At 38.3% G+C, this 14,899-nt stretch overlaps 1 protein-coding gene across 4 annotated transcripts in view; it reads right to left on the bottom strand.

Annotated features, from left to right (window-relative positions):
- Positions 1 to 1,053, bottom strand: part of spata17 (spermatogenesis associated 17) — a 70,621-nt gene extending 69,568 nt beyond the window's left edge. For all 4 annotated transcript variants that reach the window (XM_031730930.2, XM_039611912.1, XM_039611916.1 and 1 more), the window contains exons 1-2: positions 920 to 1,053; positions 241 to 330 (exon numbers count right to left, since the gene is read on the bottom strand). In XM_031730930.2, coding sequence (XP_031586790.1) covers positions 241 to 330; positions 920 to 987 — 158 coding nt within the window. In that variant the 5' untranslated portion in view covers positions 988 to 1,053. The remainder of the gene's footprint in view (positions 1 to 240; positions 331 to 919) is intronic.
- Between the last annotated feature and the right edge of the window lie 13,846 nt (positions 1,054 to 14,899).

Here is a 14,899-nt window from a genome sequence, read left to right as displayed (position 1 = left end):
ACATTTATTCCTCCAGGCCATTTGCAAACTTCTGGAAGTGGGATAATTATGGTAGTGAGCTAATATCAGTGTTTCCCTTGATATGAACTCTTACAGCCTGTCTGAGTGTTTTACAACTCCAAAGGAACTACACTTACATTGATAAATAAAATATGAATGTCTGTTTTGTTTTTGCATGAGCACCAAAAGTCTTTTTTTATGGATTACAGTTACAAATCGGATCACAGAGATATACCATACCTGAGGTAAGCCCGCACCTTACAGCCTCTGAACCAGCTCTGGATCTGGGTGGCGGCCTGGTTCTCCTTCTCTCTGTTCTCCTCAGCTTCTCTGAAATACATAAACACAAAAATATATCACACTAATGTTACTATTCAAAACATGCCGTGCAGAGGGGGGTCTTACTACGCATGGCAGCATGCACAATATACAGTAAAGAGAATACATTGTTATCACAGCTGACTTAAGCATCTTCTCAAAAATGTATATTAAGCTTCATTATAACACCAATTATTAAAACTGGCTGAAAAATATTTCAACATTTGGAGACTAAACGCCACTTTCCTTTGACTTTAGCTAAACTCTTTTAGGAGAGGCGATAATAAGTCCATGCGTAAAAACAAACAAAAAACAACAACAACACATTTTTACTGGCAAGTTACACAGCTAAACTTTGCTTTTGCCCCATTTGTGTTGCTTACTCTTAGGGTGCTTCTGAGCATTACTGTCATTCTTAAGGAACCAAAAACTTGCATTGTAACGCCAAAACAGAAAAGCTTATTAGCATACACAGTAGACGCATGACGCTAGCCTTAGTTCTGGGTGATGTTAGCTAAATGCTGACTTCTAAACCGCTGACAAGAACTGATAAAGCAATTAAACTTATCCATATATAGTTATGTAAATCATTAACACATACCTGTTTCTACAGCAGTATTCCTTTTGGAACTCTTCAAATTCACGTTTTATTTTCAACAACTCCGCCATGTCGGTGTACTCAAGCGAGAGTTTACTTGTTGTCTTGACAACACAAGTGTTTCCCAAGGTACTGCAGATGCGTTCAAAACTCACAGGAAAAGGGAAAGTTCCTCCTAACGTGTCTATTTCCTTTCATTTCGGCTATTGTAAAGCGTTTAAACAGATTCCAGTAACCGAATTGGGTTAATATCATACGATGTATGCAAACAAGTTTACATTTTATATGCAGTCTACGGCGGATAAATGCATAAAACACATGGAGACATGGTTGAGTTGTAATGGATGAACTGAATGGCGATGTTTATCTACGAGTGCTGTTTAGCAGCTGTAATAGCTTCTTTAATGGACAAAAAATAATTAATTATAATTTAACCATAAATTCCAAAAGTAATACATGATAGAAATAAAAACTTCACGAAAAAATCCAATTTTCTTTTTCGTCCTGCAAACCACTTCCCACTTACTATACCAAAGCAAAACATTTTGTAAGTAATAAGAATAGTAGGCATTAAAAAAAAAAACCTAAGAGGTTTTAAAAAGCGCCCGTTTCATGGATGCAGATTGTGGATCTGTGTATTGATCTGCCAGCTGCCTCACTTCTTCCATCCATCCCTTCATCTACTTCCCTCCTCTCCTGACGTTATCACCCTTCATCATACAGTTATCAGTTTATTTCTCCCCACTCTTCCTTCCACAATTTCCCTCATCTTCACTCCACTCTTCTTCAGTCATATTGCCCTGTCAAAATGATCACCTAAGCAGGGTGTATATGTGTGTCTCTGTGTGTATTTTGTACTTGTGCAAGGAAAGATATCTGTCTGGCCAGTGGTCAGAGCAAAAGACTGTCTGTATAATAGATTACTCCTTGGAGACAGGGAAACCACAAATAGTGAAAGTGAATGAGTATATGTCTGTCTCATTGCTCTTTCATGTGTTTTTGTACTGGCATGCCTCGGCTTGTTTCTCTGTGAACTAGGCAGTGTGCTTGTTTGAGAATCCCTTTCAGTCTCTCTGTCTTTCTCTGAGGCCAATTTGCTGTCTGAGGGCCACCACGGTAGTGAAGAGCAGTAGGCAGACGTCCTAGGTAGAGTTATGGCTGGAGGGTTGAACCCATGGTGGCTCGGCTCATCCATCGAAGGGCGATAGGAGGGCGACCACCCTAGTAATTACTGGAGAAATGTTGTTGTGACAAGAGGGTATGAACAGCGCATGTGAGAAAAAGAGAGCGAGTGAATGAGCAAGAGAGAAAAGAGAGATTTTTGGGGGGGCAAGCTTTGTTTTTGACAAGACTGTAAAAATGCTGCAGGCTATTCGTCCTGCCACAGCACTGATTAGGTGTCACCAGGAGTGTATCTGTGAGAGAACAGCAAAAAAGGAGAGTGAGACCACTTCATAAAAAGACATCCTGTTTACACTCTTTCTAATGACACACTTCCAGACTCAGCCTAACATCTTCTCCACATTCCTCTATACAACACACCCTTCCAACAACTTTGGTCTACTTTCATCCTCCAGGTATTGTTCTGAGTGGTTCTATCTTCTGTATCTACTTTTCCATTTTCTTTCTACTTTCCTCATCTCCTGTCTGTTCTCAATCAAAACATTTCCCTTGCTCACTGAGGCGATAAGTTCTTATCCAGGATTACCCATGTATATACTCTCTCCTTCTCTCTCTCTCTCCATCTCTCTCTCCATCTCTCCATACGGGGCATGTCATTTAACACGCCTCCAGTCACCTCTCACAGTGAGGAAGCTCTTCCCGCCAGTCATTGTCCATGCCCATTGTTGCTAAATGAGGGCCATATGCACTGTGGCCAGCACTGGTCATAAAGATACACACACACACACACACACACACACACACACACACACACACACACACACACACACACACACACACACACACACACAGATACCAGTGTCTGTGGGTGTGTGACTACCGCACATGTCTTCACACAGTGCATGTGTATGAATCATTATTGTATGTGTCAGTGTGTGACTGATTATACGTGAGCGTCTGTGTATGCAAGGCCGTCTGTGTGTCTTTCGATGCATGTGTGTTCCTTCCACCACAGTAGGGTGCGGCGGATGGAATGTGTGTTTCTCGGCAGGGCCAGTTCGGCCATTATTATTAAACATCTGTCCGCAGCACATTAATTCCCCCACTCTGACGCATCCCTCTCTGCCCAGGGATCACTTAATTGAAATCCATAATGACTCTTTCTTCTCTTCTATCCCACACTGAGCAAAGTGAAGCAGGGAAATATCTTTTAGACAAAAAGATATTTGTATCAGCTATTATCATTAACCCACTGGTATGCTTTTTTTTTATTTTAATAAAAGAATTATCAGGTAGCCCTTGATAGCTTAATTTCTGGAAAACTTTAAGAAAAAACAAAAATATGTTCTACTAAGGAAAAAGATTTTTAATGAAGTTACAATCAGCAATTTATTATTAATTTTGAATTCATTCACAATAACTCATGTTTCAAATATTTTTTAGACCTGCATTAAACACTTAAAGAATAGTTAATGTGGGTTTTAAATAAACACAAATGCTCAAAAATGTCCAAATGGCGCCATATGTGAAGAGAAAATTCAGGGTGTGATTTCATATTTTATATCAAGTACTGTAAACTTAGCAGCATCCAAGTAAACTGCACATAATTTCCAAGATGAGTTTTGTGATGAATAAACCACTGGTATCATTTTCATCAATGGTGATTTTCACATTATTTTCCATTAAAAAAAAGTAATGAAATTACTCATCACACACAAAAGCTCAGATTTCAGAACATGGTTTAAGCCTTTTCAGTTTGAGCTCATTCTACAATGTAGGAAGTTGTTCCTGTTCTTCTTTGCAAAACTATGCAAATTGTTCCGTCATATTTTCCACCTGGGGCTACTGTTACTTTTTATAGTGGCAATGCTTTTAAACCATTTTTAAAGTCATCTATTTTTCCCTCTCCATCCCATCCCCTCCCTTCCACCTTTCCTCATTCCTAATATCCTACTAATGGATAAAAACTACAATTCTGCTGGTAAAGGAGAAATATCATACTGTTATTAGCTCACCTATACCCGGAGAGAGAGCAGGAGGGAGAGCAGAGAGAAAGAGAGAGAGAGAGAGAGAGCACAAAGTAATGAATTGAGCATTGTGTAAAATAGTTTAATGCAGGGGTGGTTCATCATTATTTGTGGCGGATTGCGTGCAGACAGGGGTGATCCATTAGTGTGGTCGTTTCCATCTGTGTATGCCTGTATCTCTGTATGTGTGTGTGTCTGCGTGTTCATGTGTGAGTGTGTGTCCCACCCAGAAGGACATTCGCTGCTGCCGGCCCCACTGTCACAATGAGAGATTCATCACCACACACACACACACACAAACACACACACACACATACACATGCATGCACGCGCACAAATACAAGCACATACACACAGGCTACCATACACATGTGGCATTATTGTTTCATCATTACGCCTCTCATTCTTCTTTTCAACAATATGTCATTTTGCTGTCTCTGTTGACACACACACAAACACAAACACACACACACAGAGCAGAAAAAAAATGTAAATGTGTTGTTGTCAGAATAGAAAAAATAATACAATTAAATCACTGAATTTAAAAACTTGAATTGTTTTCAGTTTGCAACTAAATGCTGAATTAAAATTTTAAATACAGTTTAATTTCAGAAAACAAAATAATTGTAAAAATCTTTGTTATTACATCCAGTATTCTCTCACCGCAACCTGATTTTTACCAGGAGTTTCCAACACTTTAAAATGTACCCTCGCAAACTGTGTGACCCTTAGCTTCAGCAAGTTTTAATATCTTTGTTTTGTGCACAATCTGTATTTTAAGAAAAGCCTAATAAAGAAAAGCCCATCTTACTCCCCAAAGAGTAAAACCATGTTTCAGATCAAACACTTTCTGTTTGTATGTTTGTGCATAACATCTACAAGTCTAGGTTGAGTATGCATTAGAAATAGAAGAAAGGAGAATGGACAGAATGGCAATCAAAGACCAGAAGAATAGAGTAAGATGAGTAAGACTTTTTTGTTGCATGATTGCCACATCTGATGACCATTCCTTTACGTCCACACATCCACGCCCACAATCACATTCTCCTTTCAAAATAAAACCCTCAGTAGTTTAATGGAATGTAGATTTTTTTTTCATGAACTCAATATTGGAGAAGGAAAATAAATCATGCAGTCTACACTCTGATCATGGTAGGGTGTAGTGTTGCATCTTAGACATCTCCCAATCTAAGGCACTTCAGCCCTTACACTTCACTTGTTCTTTTCATCTGCCCCTACCCATCTGCTGTCGTGTTCATCCCTTGTTCTCTTGTTCTAGCTTTGTTTTGCTTGCTCTATCAGATTGCCATTGCTTACTAGCTTTGCCACTGGCTTTTTCATTTGTTGAACATTACAGTCTTTCTCTGCTTTTCTCCGATCAAATCTTTCATTGACGTTAACCTTTGTTCTGTTTCTTTGTTGCTTTCTGTGTTCTCCCTTCTTGCATCTACTTATTCATCTTTTTTTAACCTCCAAGCTTGGCCATCCATGGATGTTCATTTCTGGGCTAAATCTGGCCAGACAGTGGATTTAAAAGGCTAGACTTCTTTTTCCTTTCCAGAGCTTCATATCTTTCTTGTGTGTGGATTCAAAATGACAATTCAAATTATGTTCCTTGAAAACACAATACAGGCCTCCTGTTATATTCAGGAAAGACATGAGTGATGTCATGTCCCATCTTGGTTGAAATTTTGTGCCTTTAGCATCAAAATTCCTTTTTGGTAATATTCAGTGTCAGCTAGTTTGTTGGCTTGCAGGTGTTGGGTCCACATCTGCATACTTTGGCTTGTCGAAAAAGTGTGACGCTGTGCAGACCACAACTACAATTGGCAGGCCAAAATTTATGAGTAACCTGAAGTGATAATGCATGTTGGATTACTTGACGTTGACTTGACTTTCTAGAAGTCTTTTAAACTGCATGAGCAGATGACTTTTCACCAACCACTTTATAACAAAATCTGGCAAAGTTTTTTATTCTGTGCCTTTGCAATATAAGAAGACACGAATTTCTCTACAAATTCACAAGTTAGAGGACAAATGACACACAAAATAATAGTAATGTAGGGAATGAATGTAACAGTTGTACCTGGGCTTATAAGTGTTATGTATGAGTGTTAAGTTCAGGGGTTTTTTTTAAAGTCATGTGATCACTGCAGACCTTAGAATCACTTATTCCCCAAATACTCAGCCAATTAATTTTTCAAGCTACTAGAACCAACTGGGCATTGCAACACCTTGTTCCACTCCAACTTTGCACACATTTCCAAACAGTAGAGTCGGTTCTTGGCTGTAAATATGACACACAGAGACTTTGTCTCTTCTTTCTGAAATATCACAGACCTTTTTCAAGTATGTGTATGTGCGTATGCCCAGTGACCACAGGAGCTAGTCTATTTCTCTTTACTGCAGCTAATTGGTTGGACCGTGAGAGAAAGAGGCAGGAGAGGTGGCCAGACCTGACAGTGAGTGTGTGAGCTTGTGTGTCAGATGTCCTCTGGCATGCCTCAGAGAGCTAATCATAACCACACTGCAGAGATTAATGAAGTCAAGAGCAATCAGCCCCGACACACAAACAGGGACACACACACACACACATGAATACAGACACGCGCACCCACTTTTGTATATGCACACGCACAGGAACATATAGTGGTTCTGGCTCAGATACACTGGACCTTATTTAGCTGAGGCAGTGACATGTGGAGTGACTTAATGATTAATTGAATCTCTTCTTGTGTGAACATCTGTACCTACATATGTTGCTATTATCAAAGTTCCTTTTTGACTGCTTGCTTAACTTGTGCTCAGCCTCTCTGGAAAAGTTTTCTTTTTTTTAAACTAATGCACATTATACTATAAAGGAACTGCTTTGGTTATTGTCTCTACATTATACTGTGAAATGCTGACTAGGTGCACTGTTGGGGAATTTCTGATGAGATTAAAAAGCAGGGTGTATTTGTGTCTATTTTTTCCACAGTAACCTTTATTGTAATATATATGAAATGTTTGGAATGCAAGAAAGACAAGAGCAGACTGGTTATTGGTGCATTAACCTACAATAAATATGAGAAGTCCCTGTGTGAGTGGTTGATTCAATAAAACTTGTAAGGTCATCCTGAGTCAGAAAGAGCTGCACTGGTGGCACCACCCTGCATGTGAATAGGTAAAGGGATACTTCAACATCAGTGCAGGCAAGCATGATAATTACAATTAATGACACTTTTCTCTATCTCCAACTTTTGCCTTCTGCTCAGAATAACCCAGAAAATTACTCTTCCTTTCCCTATGACAGTCCTCTTCATTTAGAGCATTAGGGAGCTTTTACATGAGATCATGTGACCTGGAAATTAAAGGCTATGATTCATTTGTCTCTAATATTGAAAAATAAAAGTAATCTGGTTCAAGCCTGCTGGGCTCACCTATCCAGGCAAGATCAGTCAACACAAAAAAGGCTGAGAATGTAGCTCAGACACCCAGTAGCCTGCTGTCCGCCCACGTGAACTACCTTACATCATTTTTTAAGTCTGGGCCTCCGGCAGGCAGTAATGGCAGTAGACTAGCTAGAGGCACACCTGCCTTTGGGTCAGAAGATTCCCTAGACAGTGACTCTCCCCCTGCCCAATTACACACTTTTTAGGGGCTGGCCATGAGTCCTGCCTTTGGGGATTTCAGAACCACAGCCACCATCTGCAGATGGTGCTCCCAGTTGTCTTTCTCAATGATAACATCATCCACATAAACACCATTGCTAAATTATTACACACACGCAGACATTTTCATTACTTTGTAATTGCTTGGCTCTTATCTAACTGCAAAGCAAGACATTTATAAGAAAAGCAGGGGTCAGTGTTTTCAGCACCCCAAATACCGTGACCTTTGCCCCTTTAGGGCCTCTGTGCCTGATTCGGGAGCTACAAGGAGCCCTGATTGTATTTATTATTGTTTTTGTTTTGTTTGTGCTGACCTAAAATAACTCTTACCTCGTGTACATAATTTTTTATGAACAAGAAACACTATGAAAGGAAACATGTAAGGGGAAAAAACATTTCGCTTGCAGAAAAGAAGCAAATAAAAATAAATGATGCAACCCTTTACTCTTGGATGTGTTTTATGACTGATGCAATGTTAAGTCTTAATTGTTAGGTATGCCTTGCAAGTCTTTCAGTGTATTTATCTTATAAAGCCGTGCATAGTGGACTTCACGTTCCCTGCTTTTGCACAGTAGGCACTTTTGAATGTGTAGCTGTTCATGGTAGCTAGTGACCACCCTATAACATGCATCAGCACACTTGCATTTGTGGTTAGTGAGTGTGTCCAAGAAACTTTAACCAGCTTTGGCCTTTTGGCCATAATGCCCATTGATTGATTTGTTTTCACATTCACTAGCTGACTGCCAAGGCTGAGCTGGAACTTTTAAAAGATGTTTTGTATGTTGTATAAATATCAGGGAAAGTATTTTATTATATTCTACATGAAAAAATATCGAATATTGAAGAAACAAACAGAATCCTTTTTGGTTCATTTTTAGGCTCTTTGCTGCATTTATTGCATGCTATGTCAGTAATTACTCAACATTTAATGATAAATTCTAGATTCTATAAACACATATAGTCTAATTAGACTTTTGTTATATAATTTTTACATCCTTACCCTGCTGACTTATGTGGAAAAGGTTTTATTCATCACAGAACTGATCTAGACTTTAAATCAACAGAAATCAGACATGACCACAGGCGACTGGCCTGGACAAATAGCCTTTTATTAGGATTTTGTGTGTGTGTGTGTGTGTGTGTGTGTGTGTGTGTGTGTGTGTGTGTGTGTGTGTGTGTGTGTGTGTGTGTGTGTATGTGATTATATGTGCAATTAAGACTGGGATTTTTCGGTTATTTATTTTCTGTTATTTACCAATGTATTATCCATTACTATATATATATATATGTTTAATATATTTAGCTGACAATACAGCCTAGATAATTATATAGTTAGTTAATAGTAAGAAAAACCAAAAATCAAAACACTTCAAGAGATCAACACAAAGACAGCCAAACCGTGAACTAGACTGAGCAGACAAAAGCAGCTAGTACAAAGGCAAACAGTACATCATTTACCAAGTGATAGTGGACTGAATGCATAAACTTGATGATGATGGGCTTGTCTCTTTGCATGTCAGAGGCAGCAGCAAAGGTCACTGAGCGCTAAGGAAGCTTTTAAGAAGGAGGAAAACACTAAATACTCCTAATCCCCAGTTTATTTGCCGCATGGATGGTTAAAAGCTACTCTCAGCCTCATAAAATTAAAACCAAGTGTGCACCGAACTGTGGAGAAGAGGCATGGATAGGGAAGGATACCAAGAAAGAAAGGGGAGAGAAAAGGCTTAGATGATGAGGTGAGAAAGATAGTTAGATGGAGAGTGAAAGGAAGAGGGAGGTGGGGAATAGTGTGGTGAAGAAAGGGGATTGAGAAGCGATGATGTGCAGCTCCAAAACATTCTTTTGCAGAATGAGCTGTCACCTGTGCCTCTTTTGCTTGGCGATCTATGGTTCACACCGACTGCCTTTGATTAATACATCCCACCTAAATCATTGAAAGTTCCCCTTTCCTTCTTACCCATAAAATGCAATACACAACACAAATCAGCCCCTTAAACAGCAAAGCCAGATAACAATCGGAAAATAATGCATCTTACCTGGGCCATCCCGATAAATTGTTCTTTATAACACCCTCCCTTAAACCAAAATCAATTCATCCACCTCCAATTTTTATTAAAATCTCCAGTAATAAATCTTCCCACAATGTTTGTTCATCTGTTTTTTGATACATTTATATCACTTTCAGTTCTGCTCCAGTGTTTCCCCTGCCTCTACAGCGTAAAATGGGAAAATCTATTTGGGGCCAATAGAATAGTTAAAGGGGTGTTATGGGCGCCTGTTCCTCTGGTGAAAATGGTTGTCAGTTTGTGTGTGTGTGTAAATGCAATCGATAAATGTGGCAGTTTGGCGAGTAGATAGCACCCTTCCAGTTGCTTTTCTGATTAACCCAAGCCACTGAAAAGCTGACAGCCATATAACAATATTAGAGGTGCATGTGAGTGTGTGAATGTGTCTGCAGGTGTGTGTGCAGGTGTGTCCCAGTTCCATGTGAAAAAGCCTTTGTCTTTTTATAAAATCTCCAGGATGTTTACACAGCCATGTTTAAGGTTATAAGTGTGGTTTCAGCTTGTGAGTGAATAGAGATGATCTTACTCTAATGTTTTCAAAGAGGCACAAATAAACATTATCATGTCTCTCTGCTTGTTGGTTACAGTTTTAAGCAGCTGCATGAATCTTTATTCTGCTTTTTTGTAATATTTCGAAGCTGTTCACCTCTCTCACTTGTCAGCTAAATAAAAAAGAGACAAGATACATCCCGCCTAAACCAGTTTCTGAAAGATTATGAGGGTTAAGAATGAGGAAACAGTACTTTCCCTTAGTTTGAACTATATATCACAACATCAGTCAGTGAAAATATAGCCACTTAATTCCCACTTGACAAAAAACACTCATTTAGAGTAATCTTAAACATTCTGAAATATTATGACTTTACATTTTGTAAAGTGTCCTTAAAGTGTAAAATTTATATTTTGAACACACTGTACAGATTTCTGTCTGACATGGTTAATGCACTGATCAAAACCTGACAGTTATCTTACCTAATAAAGAGAACATTACTTTCTATAGTAGTTTATCAGCATGTTTATCAGTGTCATGTTGCACATTTTACAAAATACTTTGCTGGGTATTGTGGTTATCTATATACGAACTGACACCCTCAGGGATCTAACAGCACCAGACTGTTAATACAACAGTACAACTACTGATGATCAGAAAATCATGAAAAACAAAGGCACTGCTATTTCTTTAACTACTGGAGCACAACAATGATGTTTCTGCTGCTTCCACTAGGTGTGTCCTCTCTATGTCCCAACTCTATCTCTGAGTCCTTCTCTCTCCCCCGCTTTTTTTTCTATTGAGGTAGAATGACACTGAATTAGAAACCAACTTCCAGAATGCATATGTCATAACCATGGCTGTTCATATGTGCAATATTTATTCAACCAATAGTAGTCTGAGTTTTACAAAATACATTCAAGTGCTTAATCATAAATATCAATGGGGAAAAAAGAAAAAGGAAAAATAATTCAAATTAATTAAATTCAAATCAAACCAGTTCAATTAAATTCAGTGGTATTTATATAGTGCCAAATCAAAACAACAGTCGCCTCAGGATGCTTTATTTTGTAAGCTAAAGACCCTACAATTATACAGAGACAGCCCGAACAATCAGACGATCCATCCAATGAGCAAGCACTTGGAGACAGCTGGAAGGAATAGCTCCCTTTTAACAGGAAGAACCAGCAGAACCAGACTCCCATGACCAGTTGGGGGTGAGGGGAGGAAGACTAGACAAAAATACACACTGTGGAAGAGATCCAGTAGTTAGTAACAACTTATGATTAAATGGTTTAACACGTGACGAGTGAAAATAAGTGAGACAAGGAGAAACGCTCAGTACATTATGTGAAGCCCCCAGCAGCCTAAGTTTATTGCAGTGTAACTAAGAGAGGATTCAGGGTCACCTGATAGAGTCCTAAATCTATGCTTTATCAAAAAGGAAAGTTTTCAGTGTAATCTTAAAAGTAGAGAGGGTGTCTCTCTCCCGAATCCAAACTGGGAGCTGCTTCCACAGAGGAAGGGCCTGAAAGCTGAAAGCTCCCATTCTACTTTAAATATCCTAGGAACCACAAGTAAGTCAGCAGTATGAGAGTAAAGTGCTCTGTGATATGGTAATATGAGTTCTTCAAGATAAGATGAGGCTGATTTTTCAAGACCTTGTATGTAAAGAGAGGGATTTTAAATTTAACTGGATTTAACAGGGAACCGATGAAAAGAAGCCAACAGTCCTGCTGCTTTATTTCTTTTGATCTAAGAAGAGTATCTAAGTAGAGTATCTCTCCTATTGTTGGGAGTGTGAATGTGTGTGAAAGCTAGATAGAGAACACTTAGATATAGGGAAAATAAAAAGTGCTTGCATAAATGTGTGTGCATGATAGTCCATCTCATTCGTTCTTGAGGTTAAATCTAAAGTTGAATGTAACATAATGTTGAATTTATAAGTCTATGAATATTTGTTCATTAATTTTAAAGTTCTTTAACATTCTCTGAGGGATTTGTATTTAAGTGGAATTATTTTGCACTTACCCACTTTAAAGTTATAAATAAAAGTAATCCTTTTTCACTTTACCAAGTTTTAACCACAACCTGTTTTGCATGTAAAGGTAATGATGGACGATAAAAGAATTCAAACTGAGGTACACAATAGGAATACAATACAATAAGCCTCATTGCCCAGCATTGTCTCATTTGTTAGGTGATCAATGAATGCTTTGCAGAGTGCTGAGGAATGGAGAGATGTTGTGTGATTTATTCTAGGTGTTAAAAAATAATTTGTTTGGATCGATTAGCATTAATTAATTATGCTAATTGAGCAGGATGAAAACAGATGTCGAAAGTGCCCTCCTACTCATCTCTTGGTAAACCTGGCCTTTGATTAGAGATCCTATTGGTTTATCTAAAAATAACTCATAAGAGATGCAAATGTTTGCTGGACATACAGACAGAGAACAACCCCGAACTAGGTGTATACTTAGGGACTGATGCAAACAAGCACAGGGCACATGGTAAATTTGGAGCTGATTTGATCATTTATAGCATTGGCTTTTTTTTGTTTTTGTTTATAAATAAATAAAACCCTAAACATTACCTACAATTGAAGACAAAAACAACAGCTTCACATGATGATCATGATAACGAGGGTTTATTTTGAATAGGTTAATATAATACAAGAGGACATAAGCATAAGCATATTCAATCCCACAACCTTAATAACCATTAATCCTGTCCTATCACAAATCCTTATTGTCAATTAGCTACATGTGTCTGTCCTAAAATTACCTGTACATTTCGTTTTTATGTCTCCCTCTTTTAATTTTATCTAGATTTCATATAGATTTTATCGATAAGTCAGCAATATCACTCTTCTGTTTTACAAAAACAAACCCTTCTGCAGTATTTGATCACTTTTTTGCTTTGCAGTATCCTTTATGCATCCTTCTCTGTTAGGAAAGCTTAAAATGGTAAACTTGGCTCTTTCCATTAGACATCAGTGCTTAAAATCTATGCAGAATTTTCCTTTTAGACAGCAAAACCTATATATGCTACAACTAGTTTTACATTCTAAATAAAATTTATCCAGTGTGACTTTGTTTGGCCAGCAAGAGCCATGTCCTCATGATGATAACATGATGATAACAAGCCAAGTTTACTGTTAGGTTTAGTTAAGGTAACAAAAGCAGTAGTTATTCTTTAGTTAGTTCAGTTTAGTTTAGTTAGGTGCTTAATTGATAATCATATTTAGCCTTTTGAAGTAATAGAAACACAACTATGTGTATGTCATTTTATCAGGCAGTTTGAAGTTGCTGTCTTTCTCAGCCAATGCCTTTGTGGATGTGTGTGCATGCACACATGTGTATCTGTCTCTGTGTTAGTTTCTGTGTGTTCCAATGAAGGAGGAGGCTGCACTGAGCCGCATGGATTTGCTGCTAAAGTTTGAACAGTTTTAAATTAAAATGTATTGCCCATTCTCAATGTATTGATCCCAGACCCAGCTGTGTCAATACGCCGCCCCGGCTATTTTTCCAATAACTTATAAAGATCTGCCAGCCAGGCATAAATTCATTACATAGCTCTGAGTTTATATTCTCTCTCTTTTTCTATCTTTCTCTCCCATCACTTCTTCTCATACTCTTTACTCTATCTTTTCACCATCAATTTATTTCTTTTTTTCTTTACATTTCACTTCTTTAAATTATAGGCTTTTATTCCTCTGTTGAAGGGTTCAGGAAGTTGCTCTGTTGGTTTTGTTTTTGTTTCAGCTTTTTTTTCAGTACCAGTACTCCCTGATGGGATGAAACTACACAACAATACATGATGAAGCCCAAGGTGCTGTTTGAAATCATTTAAAGCATTATGTATTCTGAGATCTAAGGGAAAAAAGCAGTGTGATATTTTATGTGTCAGTAACTTTTGGGGACTTACCTTCCACAGCATCAAGTTAGAGAAAAAAAGTGGGAACCCTAAAAAAGTTAAATGCATTATATATACCTAAATATCTTTTCTCTGCATCAAAATGATGTTTTTAATGAAATATTACATTTCTGAGTGTGCTTTTCTCCTACTAGCCTGCTTCAGCCACTGATTAGATCCCTTCTTGTCTCACTCTCTCCTCTCCTATACTTCATTTTTTCTTCTTCCCTTCCACTTTCTTTTTCCTCCAATTTCTCTGCTTTATCTTGTCATTCTTCTACTCCTCTTCCATCATGTCTTCTCATGGTTTCGTCTCTTCCTTTCCCTTCTCCCGCCTCCATTTTCCTCGACTTTTTCCATCTCTCTTGCTAATCTCCCTCCACCTCCTCTTATTGTCAATACCTATCTAATTCCACTTTAGCACCAGTAATTGGCTGATGGATAGAAGCTATGGATTGGCCTCTTCCTGATGACTGCATGACATTTTTCCCCCTCCCCTACATCTGGTAATACTAATAGAATTCCAAATCCGCAGCACTGGGATCCTGTCATGAGTAGGTCAACCGCTGTGTCAAGGTCCTATTGGAAAGCCAGCATCCAACATCTTAATTTAGACTTAGCTTTTTTTCTCTCTTTCTCTCTGCTTTGCTCAATGATCAGTGTGTATGACACTGTCTCTGTTTCTGTAGCCGCTGCCTTGTTGTACAAATCTT

Source organism: Oreochromis aureus, linkage group 1 (assembly GCF_013358895.1).
Source record: "Oreochromis aureus strain Israel breed Guangdong linkage group 1, ZZ_aureus, whole genome shotgun sequence".
NCBI classification, from domain to species: Eukaryota; Metazoa; Chordata; class Actinopteri; order Cichliformes; family Cichlidae; genus Oreochromis; species Oreochromis aureus.
This window is presented reverse-complemented; position numbering and strand designations above follow the sequence as displayed.